The 25,402-nt window shown below is 37.3% G+C and overlaps 1 protein-coding gene across 2 annotated transcripts; it reads right to left on the reverse strand.

Moving 5' to 3' along the window:
* Positions 1–1,349: 1,349 nt before the first annotated feature.
* drd2l (dopamine receptor D2 like) lies at positions 1,350–19,799 on the reverse strand. 2 transcript variants are annotated; one of them, XM_017423696.3, is made up of 8 exons: positions 19,525–19,799; positions 10,906–11,325; positions 9,721–9,830; positions 7,575–7,711; positions 4,278–4,492; positions 3,665–3,748; positions 3,051–3,408; positions 1,350–2,372 (listed from the first exon to the last, which is right to left on the reverse strand). In XM_017423696.3, exons 2-8 carry the CDS (start codon positions 11,296–11,298, stop codon positions 2,176–2,178), a joined length of 1,494 nt encoding a protein of 497 aa, XP_017279185.1. In that variant the 5' UTR covers positions 11,299–11,325; positions 19,525–19,799; the 3' UTR covers positions 1,350–2,175. The 2 variants fall into 2 exon arrangements, with proteins under 2 accessions (XP_017279185.1, XP_017279184.1); XM_017423695.3 differs by having other exon boundaries at positions 3,051–3,480.
* Positions 19,800–25,402: the final 5,603 nt, after the last annotated feature.

A 25,402-nucleotide genomic window follows, 5' to 3' on the forward strand; every position in this document is an offset into this window, starting at 1 on the left:
AGACCAAAACAGGCCTGGAAACATCTCAGAATTATGTTTAAGACAAATTAAAGGTACATGCAAAAGAACAACAATTTACTTCATAAACACAAAGACAACAGAAAACAAATTTATATATATATATATATATATATATATTGCGTAGCAAGGTGTGTGAGACTGATGTCATAATAAAAATGGATTATAGTGTGTTTCAAAATCATTTTTGAAGAGGTTAAATAATAAAACAACATTGTGACAGTAATAAAAAATGTTTGTCCTTAAAGTATTGCAAGGTCAGAGTGGTTTAACAGTCCATTACAGGGGACAAATAAGACAACCATTTCCAAAATAAATCAGGAAACACCTAAGATGTAAAAATCCTGACATCTGAAAACATTTTAAATTTGACCTTGTACATAAAAAAGGAGTCACTAATATGAAAGCATGGATTTTATATTAACTTCAACAACAAATAAAAGGCTGTTTTGCTTTCTTTTAGAAAATAAATTACACTTCATCGTGTCACTAAAAACTTTCAAGTTTACTAAAGATGATTCATGTTAGACGAGATTAGTCTAATGACATGTTTAAAGGACAAAACTGAATGTGTTTTTTGCAAAATATGGAAATAAAATGACTCTCCCCCCCATCTCCAAAACCTGCTGCCTTTTGTGTAATTTAGTCCAAAAGTCTAATAAATTATTTATTAGACTTATTTATTGTGGTTTACTGACCAGGTTAAGCAGAAAGAACTGAACAAAGACAATAAAAGATAACAAATGAAGTCTGTTCTGAAAGCATAGTGAAATGCCACTGGTTGCTGTGTCATTTAGAATTCATTTCATTACTTTGAAGAAGGTCTTTTCATGGTTTAGGAACTTCTCAGTTATTGAATCTGCACGACAACGACACACACTGTGGATCTTCACATCTGAAGTGTGGCGCTCCTCCTCACCTGCCCCAAACACTGACTGATGAATAAATAATCCTCATGATGTCAGTCGAAGGGAAGAGCAAATACCCTGTTTCAGCTTCTTCCTGGTAAAGTGGAGCATTTCCACCTTAAGAGCGTTGTTTCTTCTTGTGCACAGCGACACATGAGCGGGATGTAGAGACAAGGACCGCAGTGTTACTGTCAGAAAGCTCCAAGCTGAATTAAACTTCTCTTCTTCTGTTTACCTGTCAAACCTTCAGGCATGTGGGAACGTGGCTTGTTTGCTATTTTTGCTAACATCTAGAAATAAATGCACCTGATTTTGTTGTTATAGTTTTCACAGGGACTTTTGCTTCTTTGTAGCTTCTATTAATTTGGCCAGAAACACTGCATAATTAAGAATACATAAAAAAAACATTTCTGTGGACAAAAGGGCATTGATTTTATTACGATGATGATGATTTTAGAACAAAATCATCAATTAAAAAAGTACAATACAAGGTTTTCAACAAATAAAATTATTATTGCCGAATATTTACAATGTCAAAAATTTAAGTACATTTATACACAATGATTTAAATCAAAAATATTACTTATAAAATGGAGCTTATTTGTGAGCTAAATGACCAGATGTATAAGTCCAGCTTGGTGTCTTCTCAGAAAAGCCATTAAAAAATAAAAACCTCGGGCACAAAACTGAAACTGAAAGGTTTTTTTTCTTTTATGGGTGCTTGACTTTTTTTTGAGGATTTCCTTTGTGAAATACAAACGCATGCAGACAGCTAACAGGATGAAGTTTGTCAAGATTACAGGATAATCCAACAGTGGGAAGTTTTCTGATCATCTGGGAAACAGTCATGTCACAGCGAGTCTCACGTCGGAGTCAGAACACTGAGGGAGGATCACCTGCTCTCACATATTGCCTTTGCAGATTATATATACACAACACAAAACATGTATTTCCTTCTAAAAATATCTTGTTTGGGTTTTTTTGTGTTTTCTTTAGTGCATGCTGTCATCCTCCCTGCATGTCATGTTGTGATATATCTGTCTTTAGTTTCATCTCGCCTGGTTCCATTTCTCTCATCTTAAATTTTCCAAAAAGCTTGCATCACTTTAACTTGTCATCCAGACCTTTGCCCCAGTTCTCCCCAGCATCAAACTGCCTCTGAGTCCTTTATCTCTTTCCCTCTCACCTCAGATCTGAAACCAGTTTTTGTTTTTTCATTTCGACAGCTGACGCCTCTCATTGGCCGGGCCTAGCAGTGCAGGATCTTGATGAAGGCTTTGCGAAATTCAATGTTGAAAGTGGTGTAGATGACAGGGTTGACGGCGCTGTTGAGATACCCGAGCCAGGTGACGGCGCTGTACAGCGACGGCGAGATGCAGCAGCTACTGCAGTGCGCCTTCAGCACGTGGGTCAGGAAGAACGGCAGCCAGCAGATAATGAACACACCTGGGAAACAAGGAGAGGACATGATCCGATCAGGTCAGGAGGAACCAGAATTATAAAGAATGTTAAATATATGCCCTGTTTTTACAGTGCAAATGGTAAAAGCTGTCACAAAGTCTGTGTGTGAGTACTTTTGACAGCAGCATCTGACACAATGTTTGCACAAATGACAGGAATAAAGTGTCCTCCAAATTAATGCATTTTTAATTTTCACAGAACTGCTGAAGCACAGATAATTTCATCAGTTCTATTGGCAGCCACCAAGTCACAAATTAAAAAACACTTGAGGTTTAGAAAAGCAAAACGCAATCAAGCAAACAGTCAAAAATAAATAATGGATGCCTTAAAGATTGCTGGTAAAGATGTCAGCACACAATGTGTCTTCCAGTGAAATATGTCAAATGTAAATGAAAAAGACATTTTTCCAGGGAAACTACTTTTGTTTTGAAAAACACATTTGTCACACATCTTCAATTTCTTTCAATGAACGTTAGACTTTTAATTTAATTTAATTATTTATTTTTTCTAATTGTATTAATTTTTGTTAAAGAACTGGAGACACCGATTTAATTTAAAAAATGGACAGATGTTTCATAAACTTTTTTCAGACACCGACTCTGCAGGTGTATTAGATCCAAACATAAACATCACATCAATCAGTCCGCCTTTCTTCCTGCTCACCGAGCACGATGGCGAGCATCTGTGTCGCCTTCCGCTCCTTCTGCTGTGACAACCTCCCTCTCACCCTCTCCTTGGTGGCGCTCCATTTCTCCCTGCCTGTGCTGCGCTCCCTCCATCCCTCACGACCCCTCATGCCGTCCTCCAGAGTGGGAGGACGGGGTGTCAGCGCGGATCGCGTCACGGTTGAGGGAAGAGTGGGGTCAGGTCCCACTGAGATGGAGAGGGAGATCTGAGCCTGTCCTGAGTGGGACGAGGTCTGGGGGGCAGTGGGAGGCGGAGCCAGACTGTGCTCGGTCCGCGGCAGGAACTGAACCGGCTCCACTTCCAGGGGGTGAACCACCGCCTCCTTCACCAGGGTCTGACACACAGAGAGGGAGGAAGGAGGGTGGTGAGGGAGGCAAGATTTGGGGGACAAAGAAAGATGTGGATGCTTGTGAAGGAGACAAAGATGAAAGAGGAACAGTGGGGCTTTTATTAATATAAGAATAAGGAGGTCAACAAGCTGCAAGCAGAGATTCACAGCAGAACAGAGCAGAATGAGAAATATAAAAAAGTTACGAAAAGGAAAGGTTGTTCACATTATTTATAATCAGACTCTGTTTTTCAACACTCACCACTTTCTTGCGTTGAGGACCTGCGGTGGCAGGTCTGAGGATCAGGGTGCACAACTTCACATCTTCTGGTTGTGTGCACTTATTCTGAAAGGGAAGGAAAAAGCAGAAATAATTATCCACAAGAAGCAGTTGCCTTAAAGGTTTTCTAAATGTTTAAGGCAAAAGTTTTCAAATACAAGTGTTTTATTTTTTATTTGAAGTTACTGCAGACTAACCTAACATTTATTCTTTTTCACTGAACTGTACCAATAATTCCTCTAAAATATTTTAAGAGATTACATAAAATGATTCACAGTGAAAAGGTTATTTTTCATTTCCAAAGCTATGTTCAGAAAGCTCCTCAATGGTAGCATAATCAAATACATACCTTATGATATTTAACAGAGTTTTGAATGATGGAAACCACAAATTGTTTGTGAGAAAGTGAAAACCTTCAATAAAAGAGGAATTATTGTTCATTACTGTAAAACGTTCAGCCTGCAGCAACTAATTTTCTGCAAATAATTCTTATTCTGTGACAAGGTGGGTGTTTAGTGCAAATTTCAGCTCAACAAAGTAAAATAAATAATAATTAAAAATGCTTGCAGAAAATAATAAAAAGGATGAACTTCACCTTCCGATGTCGACCTTCTGCTGCTCCGGCTCCACCCTGCATGAGCAGGCCGTGTTTGCGTGGCGGGGCGGTCCGTCTGCCTCGTTTGCGTAGCACCACACAGATCTGGGCGTACACCAGCAGTGTTACGATGAACGGAACGTAGAACGAAGCCACAGATGAGTAAACTACAAAGGCCGGGTCTGCAAAGCTGCAGGAGGTGCCTTCACGGTTTGCTGATGTAAGAACATCAAATCCAAAGAACTGCTGTTATTAGACATTTCACTTTGGTTAATTAAAACATTAACATTTTAAAGAGTGAGATTATTCCCTTTATGTCTAAGGAATAGATGAGAAGCTTGTTATCAATCTCATATCTGTTTGAAGAAATAAATTCTTGAACTTGAAATATTTCTCCTTCAAATGTGTGGTAAATGTAATGAAATCCTCTTGAAATGTGGGACATATCTCATTTACAAACCAGGCGTTTCATCTGTCACTAAACAACATCATCATAAAATGCAAAAAACTCATCAAAAGGCCGGTTTGGCACTCATTAAGAAAAAAATTGAGCAGCTGCCATGTTCATTTTGAAATCATATGAATGAAATAAACTAACTCTTACAGCAGAATACTGAACAGCAACATAAAACTAACACACAGACAAATATGGATGGACAGAGGACGGTAGTTAGTGCTGTTGTCTCATGTTTGAATAACGGATTGGGCCTTTTTTTAATCTGCTTTCCTCCAACAGTCCAGCAGCAGGCATGTTAGGTTAACTGATGATTTTAAATTGAGCGTAGGTGTGAATGTGTGTGGCTGAATGTTTCATTTGTCTCTGAGTGGCTCTGTGATGGACTGGTGACCTGTACAGGCTGTATCCTGCTCTCCCCATTGACTGGTGGAAATAGGCACCATCTCCACACGACTCTTAACAGGATCCAGTGAGTGCAGAAAAAAAATATGAATGCTTGGAGACAATATGTCCAGAAAACATCTGTGAACAATCCTTTCCTGACTCTTAATTTACTCAAATATAAAAAAAAAAAAAACAACTAAATCAATCTATAACAATCAGCATTTTATTTATTAATCTGGAGAAGGCTTCATCTCTCAAATCTCTACATTTAAGAACAAAATGTATAATAAAACTAAAAATGCATCCTTCAAAAAGAGAGAGAGGTTAGCAAGATGTTGAGTAGGAACTTTTCAAAGACTGAATGTAATAGATTACTGTTATGTAATAGAAGTTGGTATCACATTTTGATTTAATTTATTCTGAAGCTCTTTGAATTATTTAGATAAATCTACCTGATCATCTCACAAGGAAAAATAAAGAAAAAAGTTGTCCACTTCGATATAAAAGCAAGAAAAGGAAAAGGAATCCCTCACAGCATTATGACTCACTAATGTAGATAATTATTTCTGCCCCCTGCTCCCATCTATTTGTCTTATTATTTTGCTCTTTTGTATTTTTCCTTTATAATCAGTTGTTTTTTCATGTCTTGAAATTATTTGTGTTTGAAACCATGGTTTAACTTGGTGTGATGGAAACCAATCACATTTATTTTTAAAATTCCCCAACCTTTGTAAGGTAGTTAGCTACACCTCTTCACATTTGGTGTCACTGAAAAGCCCTGAATGTCCTCTGCAGGGAGCCAAAGGGGTTAGTTCAGTAACAGGCTGTGGATGGGAGATATTCAGGTTTACAAATGTCCTCCACAAAGGATAAATTTGAACTACTGGTAGTCAGTGTGAGTTTTATCAAACACACTTCTTATTTTCTCCTGCATTAATTTAAAGCCAACAATGATGCAACTGAATCCTTTAAACACAAACACTGGACACAAACAATCATAATAAAAACTCTATAAATGTATGTTGTAATCTATGAGCAACCCATCACTGAGGAGGGTGAGCTCTTTTTTTCCACTTTGACTTACATCATTCAGCCTCCTGCTGTTTCTGACTGCTGGATGTAAGCTCTCACATTACTTTGTAATTCCCACTTTTTCTAAAGCTCTCTCCTTTAAGTTCAGGCTGAGCATTTTCAAAGCTTAAGTCCCTCGCCACAGTCGCCATCATTAGTCAGAGGTTAGCTGCTGAGCGCTGCCACCCTCGCTGCTGCGAGGCAACAACCTAATCAAAGATTATCTGAGTTTACTTTAGAAGGTGTCCTCTCTCAGTCCATCAGCCAGAACTAATCAAAGTAATGTTGTTGAGTGCTGTGTTTTGTTTTAACTGAGTGTAAATTATTTGATTAACTGTTCGGTAACATTATCTTACAGCGCCAGAAAAGCTCAGTGTTCAAGTTGGATGCACAACAGTACTGTTGAGACACATAAAAGTAAATAAGAGAGCATGCCGGTTGTTTGTCGGAAGAAAAAAGAAAAAAAAAGATAACAAAATACAGCTCTAGTTGAAACGAGCCATGAGGATCAGAAACATAAAATTCTAGTCTTTCAAAATGGCATTTTGCCCGAACACACACGTAGAACAGATTGTGGATCTCATGCATGATGAAGGTGAAGTATTATGTGTTTCTCATTGTGCTTTCTGCTGGATTTGCAAAAGGACTCGAATAAAAGCAAGATGATTTTCACAGCATGTGGCTTGGTAGCATTAATGATATAATTAAGAATTAAAGACTGTAATTATCTGGAAACCAAAAATATTGGATATGCTTATGTGCTGTATGAGTTTAGCTCAGAAAATGTACCTCTTTTTTTATCCTCTTTTTGGAAACCTTCTGAAGGGTTTTTTTTTGGCCACACAGTCATTTGTCATTAAATGACTTTTCTTATCATCATGGAAATGGCTTCCAAACACAGTAATGTCCCGTCAAGTCAGCTGCTATTTATAATTTTAATGTTTTGTTGAAATGCACAAATGGTGCCAGTCTCAATCATACATATTTTTTTTTTTTTTTGCAACGACAGCAAATCAGATCCAAACTAATGTATTGTTTACTTATTAGCTTTAAATCAAATCTGTCAAAAACTGTGGACTCAACTGCAAACCTGAAGGTTGCAACTTATAATGTAAAGTAATCATTTTAAAGTGTGAGGGCTTTGCAGCAGATAAAGTAAGCTGCCACTGTTGATTGGCTGCTGACAGTCTCTTAGAATAACTTTGCAGGTGTTGGCAGCAAAACCAGCAGCAGGCAACACACAAACTCCAAACTCTTAGCTTCATGTTATCTTGCCATGCATGACTAAATTTCAGTGTGCTACTTTATGGAGTGATTCCAGTGAGCAACACCTTAGCTGATAGCTGGTCAGTAACTTAAGGAAACGTATCAAGTTAACCAGTCACCTGTGTTGTTCAGTCCGAACAATAAAGGACAGGAGATGGCAAACGAGAGGAACCACACCACAGCGATCATCACGGCCACCCTCCTCCTGGAGCTGTATCTGGTGTTGTAGAGCAGCGGCATGGCCACGGCTGTGTATCTGCAGCAATATGTAAAACACACACACACATGCAACATCAACATGCCTCTCACACACATTGTGACACACACATCAATATGGAGAGAGCAGGTTCTGATACAGCTTCTGAGCCATTTATCCCACAGTCATGTTCTCACATATTTTAAAGTAAACTTGGCGCTCAAATCCCCCGTTTCCCTTCAAAAAGGCAAAAGATATCGGTTGTTGTTCCACAGCCACAAGGACACGAAACACACAGGTGTCAAAACCAATCCATGATGTCTGCTGTAAGGCAGGTGAGAGCGGTTTTCAGTGAGCAGCTTAAATCCTAACAGAAGGTTAAAAAGAAATGAACAGCTTCAGACTAGTAAAAAAGATATTCATTTAATATTTGTCATTTGTGTGCAAGAGTCTGATTTGCAATAACTCAGGTGCTATCAAGGCCAACAAATTGTCATATAAAGCTTTTTCTTCAGTTTACAGTTATATTTTTTAAAGTTACTGACTTCTAGGGATTTTATTACTTTTTAAAGATGACTTTGTTAAGAAAGCTTTGCAGATGATGACTGTCTGAAGTCTGGAGCACACAGACACCTCGAAAAAAAGGATTTCTTTTTTTTTTATTATACTGCAGCCACCTGAAGTTTCATCTTCAGCCACTGAAACAGCCTGATTGGTTTAAGAACAGGTGGTAGACTCAGCTACTGCAAAATACTTCAATTCTATTTCATTACACATTAGTTTAGGTTCTGTTTTGTTTTGGGTCAAATTGTCTAAACCAGTGTGCCCTCAATGTGTCACTTTGAGGAATTAGGACACAGCTGCAGATGATTTGCCCGTTGGGTGTCTGGTCACCTCCCTGGGACCCATGAAAAGGGCATCAGGGGGAAGATAAACTCATTAAACATGGTCTCTGTGTTTCTATAAAAGTGAAAGAACACAAGTGACTGGAGAGGACAAGAAGGACATTATAACACTGTATCCCCTGCTGGACAAACAAATGATCCCACTGCAGGGGGCGTCTGACAGATGAGACACTGTCCATCTTTTTTTTACCAGACCTGGATGTTTAAACGTATGCTCTGTTTTAAATTTAATATTAAACTTCAGCTTTTATCACGTCAAAACTTAGAAAAAAGCTATGCTATCTTGCCCCAGTTCCAGGATACAACCAGGGGATCATGGTTGATACTGGAGCCCACAAAATATCCACAACTGAGCACAGATATCCAATTATTCTTCCTAAGAAAAAAACAGCATGTCAACTATATGATCTGTTTTTGATAATTAATGTCGTAAGAAGTGTGATATTGATTTTCTACTCCTTTCTGAGTCTCCTGGCAAACAGCGGGATGTTTCCCAGAGAAGGCTTGAAAACATCTGATTAATTTAGCCTTCAGTAATGAAGATAAAAGTGAGGGGAGAGAAAAAACAATCACAAAATGTATGTGCATGTTAAATATTTTGTATTTGAAGTGAGGAGAAAAAGATAATTATGGAAGAACTTTTCACTTGCATAAAGTTATTCTGAAAAGAAGGATAAAGAAACAACAGATAGTTTAAAGTTCGTATATTAGAGGGGAAATAAAAAGAGAGAGAAAGAGAAACTTGTATGATGTTTAGTTTTAGTCAATATCGGCCTGATTTCATGTTTTTAGTTGGAGCTTTGTTTCCTGTATTTCCTGTTTTTGTTATTCGTTCCCGTGTGTTTCTGAGTTAGATTTTTTGCAGTCTGTCATTTTGTCCTCAGCTTCTTTCATCTCGTCTCTGATTGCCATTTCAGCACCTCCTCTGTTTGACTAATCATTATTCCCAGAACATGAGCTCCTCTGTTGTCTCAGTTTTTGTTTTGTTGTGTTTTATCACAAAGTCACTGCGGGCCTAATGACTGTCTGGCCTTGTTTTTTATACTCAGTTAATCTTTGGGTTGTTTTTCTTCTGTATTGACTGTCATGTTGAGGCTTTTTAATTGGGTTTCCCTCTGACACCTCATTGCATCAAAGTAATGGGAATGAAGTGAATAAACCCACCTGTCGATGCTGATGGCGCACAGGTTGAGGATGCTGGCCGTGCACATCATGACGTCCAGCGTGAGCAGGATGTCGCAGTGGATGAGGCTGAAGTGCCATTCTCCCACCACCTTCAGGAAAACAAAACCAGATTCAAGTCGTGGCTCATCCTCTGGAACATCTCAGGCTCATAAATAGACTCACTTAATTTGAACAGTTTGGATCGGACAACTGCAGTACCGGTGCAGATTAATCTATATTTAATAATTTATTCATACTTGACCTGAGGCAGCCTGCTGCTGTTAGCAAAACTTTGAATGGGCAGATCCAATAAACTTAACATTTAGTTTAGTGTTTGTTTAAAAGGGTGTAAATGTACAAATCATAAAGGGTTAAAAGCAGACAATAAGTTATTCAATTCTCATTTGAATTATTCATTTACAGAAAGACAATTCTTATTTACATAAACACTGAACTTACAGCTTAAAGTAATTTTTCATTTGAGAAAAAAAATTGAGGGTTTTGTGTAATTTATCAGTAAAGAACTTCCTGAAAGATAAAAACTGCTCCTTTCATTGGTTTTAAGTCAAATTTAACTGAACATCCTTTTACAGTATTTTTCTAATAAGACAAAACAAACTTACTGATATTTATTTTGGCACATTTATAGGCATATGTATTTACTCTAACCAAGTGATTTTACAGAATATTTATATTTAAAATATTACTTTCACTATAATTTAATCTGTTCAATATTTAATGGAAAAAAAGCAACAACTTCTCAGACTTGTCAAATAATTTTAACACACATCCTGTTTTAATTTTAATGGATGAAGAAAAGTCATTTATAAAGCTTATTTCTGATCAGTGTTCAAATATTTTGTTGGTTTTACATAACAAACAAGGACGTCAAATTTCAGAAGCTAAATTTGGTGAATATGTTTTTTTTAATTATTATTTAACTATTATTTAATAATTGAACTGTTTCTGTTGATTGTCAAGTTGACGGAATCACTTGTTTTCTAAACTGTGAAATATTTGGATTTGCTTTTTTTTCATCTGCCCAAATAGAAACTGTATAAACATAAATAGGATTGTTCAGTTAAACTATCCAATGATGCTGTTTTTCACTCTTTCTGCTTCAGAAACATAAATACTAACAGTTTTTTTTAACAGACAGAACTGTGGACACACACCCATACACACCTCGAGGTAGACGCCCCACGGCATGACCAGCGTCGCCAGCAGCAGGTCGGACACAGCCAGGGACACGATGAGATAGTTGGTGGTGGTCTGCAGAGCACGCTCCCGTGACACCGCCACACACACCAAGACGTTCCCGAACACCACGCAGAAGATCAGCAGGACTAACAGCACGGCATAGAAGTTGTATGGAGGAGAGGAAGGTGACGGCGAGCTGGTGCAGTTGGAGGAGGTCATCAGGGAGGACGAGGAGGAGGAGGAGGTGGTGGGGAAGGATACAGGAGAAGAAGAAGGGTCATGGGTGACAAAAGCTGAGAAATTGTTCTCCTCCCCTAAAGTGGTGGAGAGGGCCATGGGGGGAGAGAAGGTCTGATTTGACTCGTTGGCTGAAGTCATGATCTCGCTCCAGTGAACATGGTCAAGCTGAAAATTGATAACACAAAGAGAGGAAGAGAAAAATAATTACCATGAGACCTAACATGACCCGCCGTTCATTCAAGTCAGTTTCTCTCAATAGAGCCAACAAAGACTGGCCTGTTCTTCTGACAGCAGAGGAAATTAAAAAGGGAAGGTTACTATCACACCAGGACAGAAACTTTCTTTGGTCTCACCTCAAAGAGACAACGAAAAAAGAAAGAATCCAGAGGACAAATACAGCATCCCACCAGTGTCTACACTAGTTCACTGCTAAGGTTGTCTAATATAGAAAGTGTGTTTCTATATGAAATGGTAGAAATACACAAAGGGCCCAACTTGATGAAAGCACTGTGCAAAAGGTTTGTGCAAAAATATTTAACACAGATTATCTGGTAGAGCTTAAATTCAATTAAAAAAGATGATACTTTGTTTAAAAACAATATGTTGCTTCAGATAAATTATGGAGAACAGTTTCTGTATTATTGATTCTGAGATTACTTTTTAATTAGAAATTAAAAAAACTATATAAAAGATAATGGCCACGTTCTCTACTATACATTAACTTGCTAGTGAGACAAACTCAGCTCAGCTGTGGAGATGAAAAAAGGAAACATTCATTGGCCTTTTAAAATGTTAAAATTGTTCTGTATTTGTTTCTGACAATGAATCAGACAGAGCAGGGTAACAACTCTGAGCGATATGGTAATTAGGAGTGCAAGATATAATAAAAATATGAGAAATAGTCCCTTTATGCTGCTCTAATCTTCCCAAAACAAAATGTAGATGGGGAGATCCAATGTGAGCATTTTTGGATTGAACAGACATCTAGGCTTAAAATTGGACTAAATATGGCCTAAAAGTGAAAGTTTTGTAAGTTTTATATTTAACCACAGTTTATTTATTTAAATAATAAAACAAAAATGACCCCCCCAAAACAAAACTCTGCAGGGATTTTAACTCAGGTTTTCTATTTCAAATCACAAACTATTCCGTCAGTTTGTGATTTTGCTCCTCTATTTTATAACCTAATTAGGCAAATATGAATACACTCCACTCTCCATAACCTATTTAATAAGAAAGATATGCATATGTTCCTTAAAGACCTGAGTGCATCATTCAAAGCCCTGTAACAGATGCTATGTTCTCTGATGCTCATGTCATCATCAACAACAACCAGATTTTTTATTTTTTGCATCACTGATCTGTAGAATGTGATATTCAGGCCTTCTAAAAAGATTTTGACATTTCTATAGATTTATTCACTTAAATATTACACAAAGTATTTGTGGTGTACTTGTTGTAGCAGAGACGTCCTTCGCTTTGACCACTGCCTGTAAACAGTGCGTAAACTCTCCTTCAAGGGGATTAATGCTCAGCTGTACTCTAATCCTGCGTTTCATGGCCATCAGTGGTGAAAGGTTAACTTAATTCCACTTGAAGGGTGAGCTTAGGACAGAATGGCTCTCCTGACCAAAGACAAATTAAAAGGCAGGTGTTATGACGTGCAAACCGTCCCTCACACCTGTTTGTTGGCAAGTCTGAGAGGTTCATGGGAGAGGAGACAGATAAGATGGATGAGAAAGATTGATTATGAAGAATAACAGATGACACATGTAAAACTGAATAAGGCAAGATGAGAATTTTTTTTTTTTTCATTGAAATCTGCGAGTAGTTTAGAGCAAATACTGACATTTTCAAGGCTGCCACAAATCAAAGTATTCAGGTTACATTTATTATTGCTATTGTACGACACAATTGCTGTGGCAGTTCCATACAGATTTATGCAGGCTTTTTTTAAATAAAGAAGATAAAGAAGACTGAAAAACAGATAAACATGCAGAAAAGGCCTAATTTCAGAATCTAATATTATTTTTACACATACAGAGCAGAGACATGATGATGATTGGAGAACTTTTCTCTCCTTCTCCTGTCTTTCGCTCTCCTCTTTTATATTCAACAATCAGATTATACAATGCCAAGGAAAGCATAATCTAAAATATTTATTACCAACAGGAAATGGACCACTAACATAAAGCATCTCTATGGGAAATCTCTTGTCAGACCGGTCATGATTAAATTTAATGCCTCAGACAGTCAGGTGGGTCATACAACTACTTGTCCCCTGTCAGTCTCTGCTGCTGACCTCTGATCTGCAACGATAATCCACACACTGCCAGATGTGTTGAACTTAAATCAGTCAATGAACTCGCAGCTGAACTCCCACTTGTTGACCTCAAAACTGACTGCTGCCCCAGAAGAGGACATCATTATTTATAGCATATGCATCAATTTCACTTAATTAGATGCTGAACAGTGAAAAGTAAACTACTTACTAAGGAAGAAAATGGCAGGTTTGAAGTTCACACTGAACTAGAACTCAAAATAAGATGGATTTTTCTCACCAACGTTCATTGGCGTTCACGTAAGATTAGTTGTAATTATACACTCAGAACAATGTAAAAGACTTTCCCATTTTTGTTATGGCTGAAACCTGGCTCCATAGCAGTGTCTGACTCTACAATCCAGCTGGACTGGCTAACATTATTTCACATAGGCAGAAATGAGAGAGCTTCACTGCAGGACATGAGTGAAAGTGCAGCACAGCTCTCAGCTCAACAATGACACGGTGATGGAAGTGGTGAGAAAATGTTGGAAACTCAGCTCCCAGTAATGACACCCATAAGTATGAAAAGCAGTAGCGTACTGACCATGGATGTGAGCTGGTGCACCGACATCACAGACCAAAGAGCTGCACAGAGTGACCAAGATAGCAAGTCTCCTTGCTGCCTGGGCCTCATGTGATGTGACAGAAACATCTGGAAGGATATGTCGCTGCACTGAATCAATGTGCAACAGAATGTGCAAAAGCAGCATTGCATTATATTTATCAATAAACAACAAATTAAGCATGCTGGACTCATTATAAAAAATCAAACTGGATTCACATAGCAAAGTTAATATTTGTAGGATGTCTGCAATCACACTATTACATGCAGATGAAATCTCTAGTTATTTACAATTCTGACATTTTTCATTGAAATGCAAGTCATATTAGGCCAACATTTTCAAAACAAAGCATGTAATTGCAATCTGTTTGGCAGAAGAAAATAAAAATGTATCCAAATCTCCCAAACAGCTCTTGAACGGAGCATCTTACCAGTGGAACCAGACAAACACTACAGAGCTCGGAGTCTGAAAAGGCAGAACAATGTTGGACCACCAGCTGAGCTTAGTTTTGTTTGTCACCATAAGAGATGACACATTCATGTGGCAGCCAACATGAGCGGGGAACAGAAAAATAAAAATAAAAAACTGAGATCAAAGTTTAAAATGGAGCATTGCTCCAGAGACTCACCGCTAAAACAATGGCCTCAGGGGGGAAACGGTTAGTTGCTTGGAAGTCTTTGAACATCTCATTGGGAGAATTGTTTCTCTCTGTCAATTATCATCACATTTACATACGATCTGCATCTTGTGTTCTGGTAAATTTACTCTGGCTTTTTAATAGTTGTAATTATGATCATTTCCTGGCTTGATGTCTGCCTAACATAAAACTTGAAAGTTTGGTAAAGTTAAAGACATTTGTACATGATGTTACTAAATATGTTTTTAGGGAAACTATAAGCCAGAAGCTGACCGTCTTGTAGTAAAAAAACGTTTTAAAACCTGATATAAGTGTGTCTTTACTTAGAGGGCTCTAAGTAACAAAAACCTATTTTACAGAAATGTAAACATATAAAGGAGATTCAAAATAATTTAACATGATATAAGAGATATACAGTAATCTGTTCTATACTTAATAAATCAGTTAGGTTTATAATTTATTGCAACTCAACCCAGTTTCCACCTTTAGATCATAAACTCTGTCAAAAGTAGCTTCAACAAGAAACTTTCCATTTATTTGTACAATTCAAAAAAATATTAATTTTCGGCACAAAGAATTTATTACCATCAGCTAACTCTGAATGAGAGAAACACACGAGTCGAAGCTTGGTTAAAGCAGCTCAGACTGAATTAAAAACTGTTTGACTAAACCTTGTAATAACTTTCATCTGAAAAAACACAAGGTATTTTTATACAAGTGGAAGGTCATCATTGTCATCACTGTGCACAGCATGCCCTTAAGCGTGCGCACAAATCTAACAGGTTACCTGAGGTCACAGCTACATACGCCATCTGATTTTCCTCAGATATAATGTAAGACAGAATGGCTTCACAGCAAAGCTGATGGATTGGTTCACTGTCTGGATTATCTTGTGGATGGATTCACTACAGGATGAGGTGTCTTTCAGTGTGATTTGAGTGGTTGGATGGAGCCAAAAGGCAGGACATCAGGATGCAGCTTTTCAATCAAAATAACTTCATTAACCAGACAAACAAGCAAAGAATGTGAGCCAGAATGGCTAAACTGATTAGGAAAACCAAAAAGAAAACTGACAGAGATCAAGGAGCTTATATAAACTGGGATGGGTAAACAGGTGCACTGATAACACACAACAGGTGTGTGGAGCTAAAAGCAAAACCTATTCAGAAGAACAATGAGCAAAAAAACCCAAAATACTTAAGTTATTTAAAGCCAAAGAAGAAAGTCAGATTAAAAATACAAAAACAGACTAACACCAAAACTAACAGCATGACATTCAGTCTCTGAGTGAGGTTTCATTCAGACTCGTGCTGATAGTTTTTTAAAACCTGTCACTTCAATTATCCTTTAATAAATGAGTTTCCTCAAACTTTTTAGGACGTATCTGTTCCTCATGTAAGATTTACCAACTAATCACTGAATCTCAGTGGAACACTGAACTCCTAAATAACAACAAATGACAATAAAAACAACTGACAACGAAAATAATCAACAAATCACACAGTTTAGTCAAAGTCTAAATGTCTCAGTCGAAAGCTGAGCAGAAACAAATCCATCCAAGCTTCAGTCACCACAGGGTTTGTAAGAAAAACAGTACAATATCAAAGTTGTTCCTATTTATTTACACATTGTTTCTTCTATTTTATTTTAAATAATGACACTTTAATACTGTACATTCTTCTAAAGTTGGTTCATTTAGGTTGTATTACTGAATTATTGAAGATACTAAAAGAGTTGATCTTTAAAATATACACAAAGTGCTGATGAAGATAAAGTGAAATCTAAAACTGAATAGACTTGGCTGTGGGTGCTGGAGTTTTCCCCTCCCATGTTCAGGGTTCAGTAAATGCAGCAGGATTTGAAGTTGAAGCTCCGTAGAGATAAAGATGAGGATGGTAAATATTTCTGCTCTGAGCTGGGATTTGGATGTAACGATATCCTGCAAATGTCAACCTCTTACTGAATAAAAAAAGAATCAAACCAAGAAGGCTCCACACAAAGAAACAGGCTTTGGGTCTGTTTAGAAACTAAACACGTTCTTAGAAAATGTTCTTTCATGTTTCATAATTTGTCCTTTTTATGCCGTTTTTCTGAGCCATTTAGTTGAGAATTGTTGCTAATTCGAACCTTCACTGATTTTAGACAGATTTAGGTTTAATATGTGAAGATCAGAGTCTGAGGCACAGCAAGTATAATACATTACGCTGTTGAATTTATGAAGGAAGATATAAAATGTTTTAAAAAAGGCAACATGCAAAACCAAAGCTGAATCAGAATATTCAATGCTCAGTGATATAACTAAGATGACATGCCACGCTATTTTCTTTTTCCTGGGTGTATTTTTTCTTGAACATCTGAAAGCAAGATGAAAAGGAAGTCTCACAATTGAATGTCAGTAAAGTGAGATATTTATCAGTGAAGAACAGGAAAAAGAAATCCTTTTTACTTTCTCGTCTCAATTCTGAAACAACAAACAGAAAAAAACTGCTGAATAAAAACAAAACAAAACCCCCCAGAAGAGATTACCTGTATAGATTCGAAGAAAAGGGCTCCTCAGAATAAAACAACAACAACAAAATGGTCAGATTTTACTTGCTGAAAAGCAAATCAGTTCAGGCAAGAACAACATCAAGGCAACAAAAGACAAACCTGTCAGGGAAGGTTTTGCCTCTTTTTTTTAAATGAATCAACAATTTTAAATTACTGATGCCTAATTTTTGCAGATTTATCTGATTGACTTTGTTTTAGCAGGAGAAAGTCACAGCTTTTCTTACAAACTGAAATCTCACTCCTTCGTCTCGACACTGTTCCCTTTTTAACCTCAACCGTCGCCTCAGCTGCATCCACCACTCTTATCTCCCTCTCCTCGTCTTTCGTTCCTCTTCTTCTGCAGCTCTGCTTCTCCCTGGACGCTCTTGACAGGTCTATTACAATCTCAGCCCTGTTTGGCCACAGCATGGCCGTTAAAAGAAAAAAAAAAGAAGCGCAGATAAAAGTAGTTTTCAAAAATGCACCGAGGAGATGAGCTGGCCTGCAATAAATCTTTCATTTCTTACACTGAGAGGCAGGAACGAGTCTCAGCCACAGGGACTGATGTTCAGCTGCAGTTTAATCAGCTTTCTGCTGAGTTGAAGGCAGAAAGCAGCGCCTGGCTCAACCACTCTTTGACTGACAGGACTCCTCACACAACTCTTTTGTTTCCTGTGATGAGTCAGTGACTTCAGGAAACAATTTACAGCAAACTAAACTGTCATGTAAAAGAATTCAGACAGATTTTTGTTCACAGACAAACTATTCTCGTGGGTGTGTAACTCTACTTCGGCTGTAAAATTGAAGGGACTTTGAGTAGCAACAGTGTGTCAGAAGAAAAAAATTAATTATGCATTTTTTTCTCTTGTACTGTTATAAATAAATAATGGAAATCCTGCATAGAGTAATATACTCAATCACTCAATAAAAAGCTTCAGGGTGCAATCAACCAAAGACACACTGAATGCCGTAACAGAGAGCATCAGACAAAAAGTCATAAATCCTTTCCCCCTGTAGTTGTTTGTAATAATCACAGTTTCTCCTGTGATTAGACATCCCAATCAATTGATTAACAAGCAGGAGGAAATAAAATCGCTTCAGGAAATCGCAACCCTGAGGCAATGCTCCACACCCACCATGGACATCTATTATTCAACAAGCAATTTGGCATCTACTCCATTTCTGGTTCAAAATGAGATACTGCAGCTTTTGGAAGTCACTTCTAAGTGATGTGAGCCTGATGTGCACAGACTTAAAAGTAGACCAAATGCACAGGCATGGACTGAAGAGGAGAAAGTGCTAAAGTGTGGCGTGTAATGACAGACTGGAAGCAGTATGGGCAGTATACCCGTTTCACAAGTTTTTATAAGAAAAATCTCACCGTCAGAATAAAGGGAGGGGCAGTTCGTCACACGATACAGATGAAATGGGTTTAGGATGTCAGGAACGTCAAGGTCAGCTGCTTGGTTCTTAACCTTCTCCCATTGTGCATGTTTCAGATTACACTTTTTGAACTGTTTGAAAAATATACTTTAATTAAAACTATTGTTTATTAGCTGAATATTTATTATTATTTTTTAACAGAATCATTGAGTTAACCAACACTTTATTAGCATCCTAATCAACAAACAGTTATAATTAAATCAAAAATAAAATAAGAAATCCAAAAAACTTTCTAACTTTCGGCTAACCTTCAAATGCAAAGATTGCCAAACTCCCTCCAAGTGTGCTGTAACAATCAAATCAAGTTCAGCAATGAAAATCTAATTTAAAGGATCCTTTAAATCACTACGCAGACTCTCATTCTGAGTCTTTGACATTTCTTGCACATTCTGTACCACAACAAAAAATGATTTCACTTTATAACCTTTTTTTTTTACATCTTTCATTGACAGATGACACATAATTTGATCATATTAAAAAAAAACAAATGCATTTAATGTTTGACATTTCATTGAATTAGCATTAATTGACCAGGCAGGGAGCTTTGTAGACGAGTATATGAAGGAATAAAAACAATAAAAGCACTTTTTCTAAACTGGTGAATTGCACGTGCAGTTTTAAATCTTATATTTTGAGACAGACACATGTAAACACTTTTAGACAATATAAATCTGTTCTTAATCACCTTAAACTTGTTCTGATAGGTGAGTTCAGCTGCTTAAGTAAAAACTTTATCACTAAACATTTATACTAAATACAAATTAGTTTTCAAATCTTGCTAAAGTATAAAAAATGCATAACAAATTAATTTTTCAATCTTAAAAACAGAAACAAGTTTAGAAAACGCCCAAATGTCCCAGGTGTCTTACCGTCTGCTTTTCTCTCAGGAACAGAGATAACCATGAGCTGAGCCGAACCGAACCGAGCCGAGCCGAGCCGAGCCGAGCCGAGCCGAGCCGACCCCCCCACCCTGACCCCGGCCAAATAATAAAACGTGAGCACGCGCTGCTCGCTGATGAATGCGTCCTGGCGCGGCGCGGTGCAGACAGAGACAGAGACAGAGATAGGGACAGAGTCAGGGACAGAGACAGTCTGCTCAGAGAGGGAGGAGAGGGGAGGCAGGGGGGCAGCGATGCTCACTCAGGGTTCAGGATGTTTGTTGTTGAAAAAATGAGCAGCGCGCGCTGCAGCCACAGGGCTGAGTGACGGAATCACAGGGGGCGGGGCCAAATCCAGATCCGTTTTTCATTGGACTTTTGGAAATTAAACTTTTGTGCTGTTTGCTGATAGATGACTCAATGCGAACTATGAAATCAAACATAAAAAGGTAATCCTAAACTATATAGTGTTCAAGATATATTCATATGCAGTTTTGAAAAGCGGGCATGCACTCAATATAAACAAAGAGCGTGGCAGCCAAAAACCCACTGGTTATTGTCGTGTAGGTAAACAAATATGGCGGAATAAGACAAGTGTAGAACCTCAAAGAAGAAGTTGCTGTAAATATAACTGAATCTGCTAAATGTGACCGAAAATAGAAGAAAAACAAGTCAGATAAATATCAGGGCTCAAGTAGTTGTCTGTGGCTTCTATCTTTTTTGGGAACTGAAGCCAGCAGGAACCATTTTATGGGAGCTGTCATGTTGTATTTTATGGAACCAGAGTCTGCTCACTAGTGATGTGGGGCTTAAAGTCCCGCCTGCTCTCCTGCACACAATCATGGTTCTACATGAACTTTCTTTCAAGAATGAGGTAACTAATTACAGCTAAATCTGTTAGAAAACTGCACATTTGAACATAGAGCAACAAGATAAGAACTTTGTGAATCAACAAGAATCTGAGTGAACTGACAAACCAAAAAAGGCTAATTTAAATATGTCTATTTTTTAAAAGATTCATCTTATTTGTTGCCAACACATTGCTGGTTGTGTTCCCTCCCCCCTTCTCAGTGCTCTCCATTATGACAGAACTGGACCAGGCAGCATGTGTTGGGTCAGTTTCATGCAGAAGAGTCTACATGAATTAAAATAAACTTTTTATTTCAGAGTGCACAGACATTGACGAGGAAAACCTGGATTAACAAAGACAAACGATTACTACTGACACACTATCTCTGAATGGTGCTTTTAGTTTTCTTGAGCCATTTAACATAAAGAAGGCAGACAGGAAGTAGATTAGATCACCACAGGGGACATTTTCCTCCAGTGTGATCGGCTGTTTTGCTGTCAGGCGACTTAAAATGCTCTGGGTGATAAAATGCCTCCGCATGAAGCATACTAATGGCTTTCAGAGCTCAGTGGTGGATTTTTGTTAGAAAGAGCCATCAGCGCTCAAAGGGAAGCATCTTAACCCAAACAGCTCAAAGCTTTAAAATCCCAAAAATAACTTTTTGTTCACTTTTTGTTTTCTTTACAAACCTTTTATGTTTACTAAAATAAAAATCCACAATACCTTTAAATGTTTTGTATGTCTAACAGTTGAATTAAACTGAATTATCCTCTGAAATGAAGCTAAAGATGGGTATAATTAGCAGAAACTCAACTTCTTTTTTCTTCTTGGCATGTGAGCGTATTCATAACTGACAAGGGAAGGCATGTCACACAAATTATTACCTCCACGTTTCTGCAGATTTCCTCTTCCATGGTCACACATATAACATGTATCCTAAAAACATTGCAGTGAAAACGATTAATGCAATTTTATTTAATGTTTGCACAATAACTTAGGCAACAACATAAGAGCCAATCACATCTAGCTGATCCAATATCACATTCGGTGAGGTGTGCATTGTTGTGGATAAATTTAGAAACAAAATAAAATAATCTCTGAAACCAAGTAATGTCTATTTATTTGTTTTATTTAGGTTAGAGTTTAAGTTCCATCAGTAATGTTACATAAAAAGGCCGACTGTCAGACAGAGCAGATAATTCATTTGAGTTTAACAGAAGAAAATAAAACAATCTGAGATGTAAATGAGGCAATAAAAATCTGCCCCCAGGTATCATTAAATTTGGCATTAGAAAAACTCACTGGAAAATTAAAACAATAAAAAAAAGTATTTTAAAAACTGACATAACTGACCTAACATATATACACTTATAATTTAGATTTGTAAAATAAATAATCTCAGTATTGGTTTTATTAGTCTTCATGATTTTATTAGGCATTTTCATAGTGTTTTTCTGCAGATTAAATATTAAATAATGTTTGATTGTACGGTGCGCTGTTCATGTTTATGGTTTTTCACTCATTCACAGTTCAGAAGAATTTTCAAAGTGACACATTTACTGTTTACCTTCTGGTGCATTTTTTTTTAAATGAAACAAAACAGATTAATTACAGCTAATTCTCAGCCACACAAGGCAGAAACACTAGGAACTAACAAGTGTGGAAATGCACAGTTAGTTAGTTTGGCAATAACAAACGACAGCTGTTGGCTTTGCTTTGCCACGAGAAACCTTCTTGGATGTCAACAATGTTTTAGAACAACTCCTGCTGTGCTGCACCAAATCACATGCATGTAGCAAGGAATAAAAATAAAATTAAACATTGTTCAAGATGTCTTACAAAAAACAAGATAATCCAAGCAAAAGACTTCCTGATCGCCGTGTGTCCTCTCTGTCTCTCTAGGATAGTTGTCATGACAACCTGGTAAATGTATTTTATGACTTATTTTCAAAGTCAACATTTGACTTTGAGCAAAGATCCCTGCTCTCTATTTTCAATTAAAATAGTGTAATTACTTTGCTTAGAATTTAGTGGGAAAACAACAACAGTTGTAACAAACTGAGACAGAAATGAAACGCAAACGAGAAACCTTCTCCGTCACCGCTTTCTGGTTTTCAGCAGAAACATAATTAGTGGAGTTATGCTAATGTGCTGCGGAGATCTAGTGGTTTGGTCAGAGAGGATTGTAATGCTGCTTATTCATAAGGTTTTTATATTTCAGCAGCTATTCAGAACAAACCAGGAGGTTAGAATGACACAACATGTCACTGAGTTCTGTGTACGATCCTGGCCTACATGTCCATTTGCCAGCAGTTTAATATATTAAGTTTTCTTTTTCTGAAATAGTGTCTCAGCCTGGATTATTTTTGGAACCCATTATTGACGGGGTCATAGCTCAGTCGCAGTGCATCCTACAACCCAAGACGACTATAATGAGCTGTATAGATTTGATCTGAAGGTCTGAACTGAGGAAAAAAAACGAGGATTTGTTTTGTCAGACGGTGATTTTATTAGTCCGGCCAAATCAGCTTATCTTTCCCAAACGTTTGCAGTGCAATAAATGTTTTCCCTTACTAAATTTCAGAAACAAGGACTTTACCTGCAGTTTGTCACATGATCCTGAACTGGTGTGAAGAACTCAGATTAATGAGAGTTGATGGAAAAACAAACAAACAAACAAACAACAACAACATGTGGAACAACGATGCTGCTCTGTTTGAAGTGAAGGTAACATTTGGAGTTGAACAGAAACTGGGACTGTTTTACTCTGTAAATGAGCTTTTAAAGCTTCATAATTGCATGAATTTGGTTGTATTGTTAATGTCTGATGAGTTACATTACCCCCCTCCCTTCTGCCCCACTCCTATTGTTGTACGTTATAGTACGTGCATAAAGCCCACTGCTTGACATTTTTAAATGTGTTTTGAATGAGCAATCCTCCAAAATAGCTCATAATCAAAATGAAAATGCAGGTTTAAAGAGGAAAAATATCAAAATGCTCCCTGCAATTAGTGTTTTATTATTTTACACACCTTTTTTTATTTTAAATCACAACAAATCCCACCTTTCACCCAGATCTGCACCAGCTGCTCCACAACCTGGAACGGAACAGCAGGTGAAAGAAAACAGATGGAAATCTGAACAAATAATTTAAGTGACTTCATTCCACAATGAAGTCAAATAATTATAAACTGGAACAATAAATTAAACATTTTTTGGGGGAAGTCAAAATGCTTTGAAGAAAATAATTTCAGCTCACAGGAGCACTTTGGATTTAACTGCAGGTTATTTACAATAAAGTTAATCTTTTCATAAATTCTGAACCAAAATAAAATTTCCATACAAAACCCTTTTATGTTTCAGAGCATTTGGTTTCTGCACCATAATGAAGGCTGAAAGAGGGAAGAGAATACATCTTTTGATTCGTGTTTATTAAAGAGCTGTTGGAGATGATTGAGTTAAAGAAAAACTAATTTCTGCTGAACAATTTTTTATTCCTTGTAGAAGCTTATTGATGTACACTCTGAGCAAAAACCACATTTATGTCTGAACAAATATTGAGTTAATCCAAATGTTGCAGCAACTCAAACTATATTTTTAATCAAAAGTTGAATCTTTGTGGGAAGAAAGATTAATATGCTGAATTATAAAGAAGCTAAATTAGATGTTTTTAGTTTTAGAATAATGACACAAACAGACAATTACTGAAGAGTTCTAATCTTTTAAAAACTAATCAGTGAACAGTATGACCAATGTTGTTTTACACTTAGTTTAATGGTCTGCTAACAAGCAGCTCTTTTCAACATTTCAGAAGTCTTCTGATGGATTTAAGTCATGCAGGAAAGGGGATCTTCATTTTTAAGGTTCTTGCTGGTAGCTGAGTGTAATGGAGCCTCATCCTGACCTAACATTTTACTGAATTGTGCCTCAGTTTGCAGAAAGTACTCTTCTGAGCGTTCCCTTTTACTCCATCTTTAAAATGTGCAGTTCCTAAGTGTTGATGGCAGCAAATGTCAGTCCCCCCCCCCCCCNCAGCAGGAGCCTGACTCCAAGTGTTGCCCTGCACTATTTTGCTACTTCTGACTTGTAATGCAGTTTTTAGCAAAGTCATTCTGTGCTCAGCATTTTTGCAGAAAATGCAGTGTCTCCAGTTATGAGGTCCCGCTGCATAAAACCTTAGTTCCGGAGTAAAAAGTAGATTTCTCCTCATCATGACTGTAGAAAAGTAGATGCAAACTAAAGGAAGCAGCAACAATTTGGTTTTATTTGCCCTCTTCCTTTCTCTATTACAAGAGGCACTTTTTACAAGAACTGGAGAAGTTCTGTGACTAGCTGCAGCCAGTGGGAGGTGACATGGTGGTCTGTCATCGGCACTTCTTATAAATAATGCTATAAAGGAGCTTTATGAGCAAAAATAAAGACATGCATATCAGTAGAACAGAGCCAGTCTGAAGCCCTGCTCGAGATGATGACCTCAGCAAAGCGTCTTACAAGATGATATGCTCATCCATTTTGTGATTAAAATTGTGTCCTAGTTCCAGGGGTGGAAAGGCTGGTGGACGAAATATTTTACCACCCACTATTTTTTGTTGTGACAAAAAGTAATTTCATATGATGATGATGATGATGATGATGATTGAGGTGGGTGGAAGCAGTTGTGGTACCCTACAAGCTGAACATGACCTCTTTCTGGACACTGCATGGAAATAACTAGACTTTTCTTATTTTTTTTTTTATTTTAAACCATTAAAAGATGCATATCTGTACATAAAAAAGACAAGTGAAATTTATTTCTGTGGAGTGTTTTTGAAGTATTTTTTTGTGCTTTTGTACGTTTTTGTATGTAAGTTGTAATGTTTTTCACACACTTGCTGCTTTTAATGCATAGATCTATTTTTATGCGGGTTTTCTCCGCCTGAAGTGGTATTTCGCTTTTATCTAAATAACATTCGGGTCGAATGTTATCTAGATCGTTAATTGTCCAACAACAACCAGTTAATTTACCAACAAGTCTTTAAC

This window comes from Kryptolebias marmoratus, linkage group LG16 (assembly GCF_001649575.2).
Source record: "Kryptolebias marmoratus isolate JLee-2015 linkage group LG16, ASM164957v2, whole genome shotgun sequence".
NCBI lineage: Eukaryota > Metazoa > Chordata > Actinopteri > Cyprinodontiformes > Rivulidae > Kryptolebias > Kryptolebias marmoratus.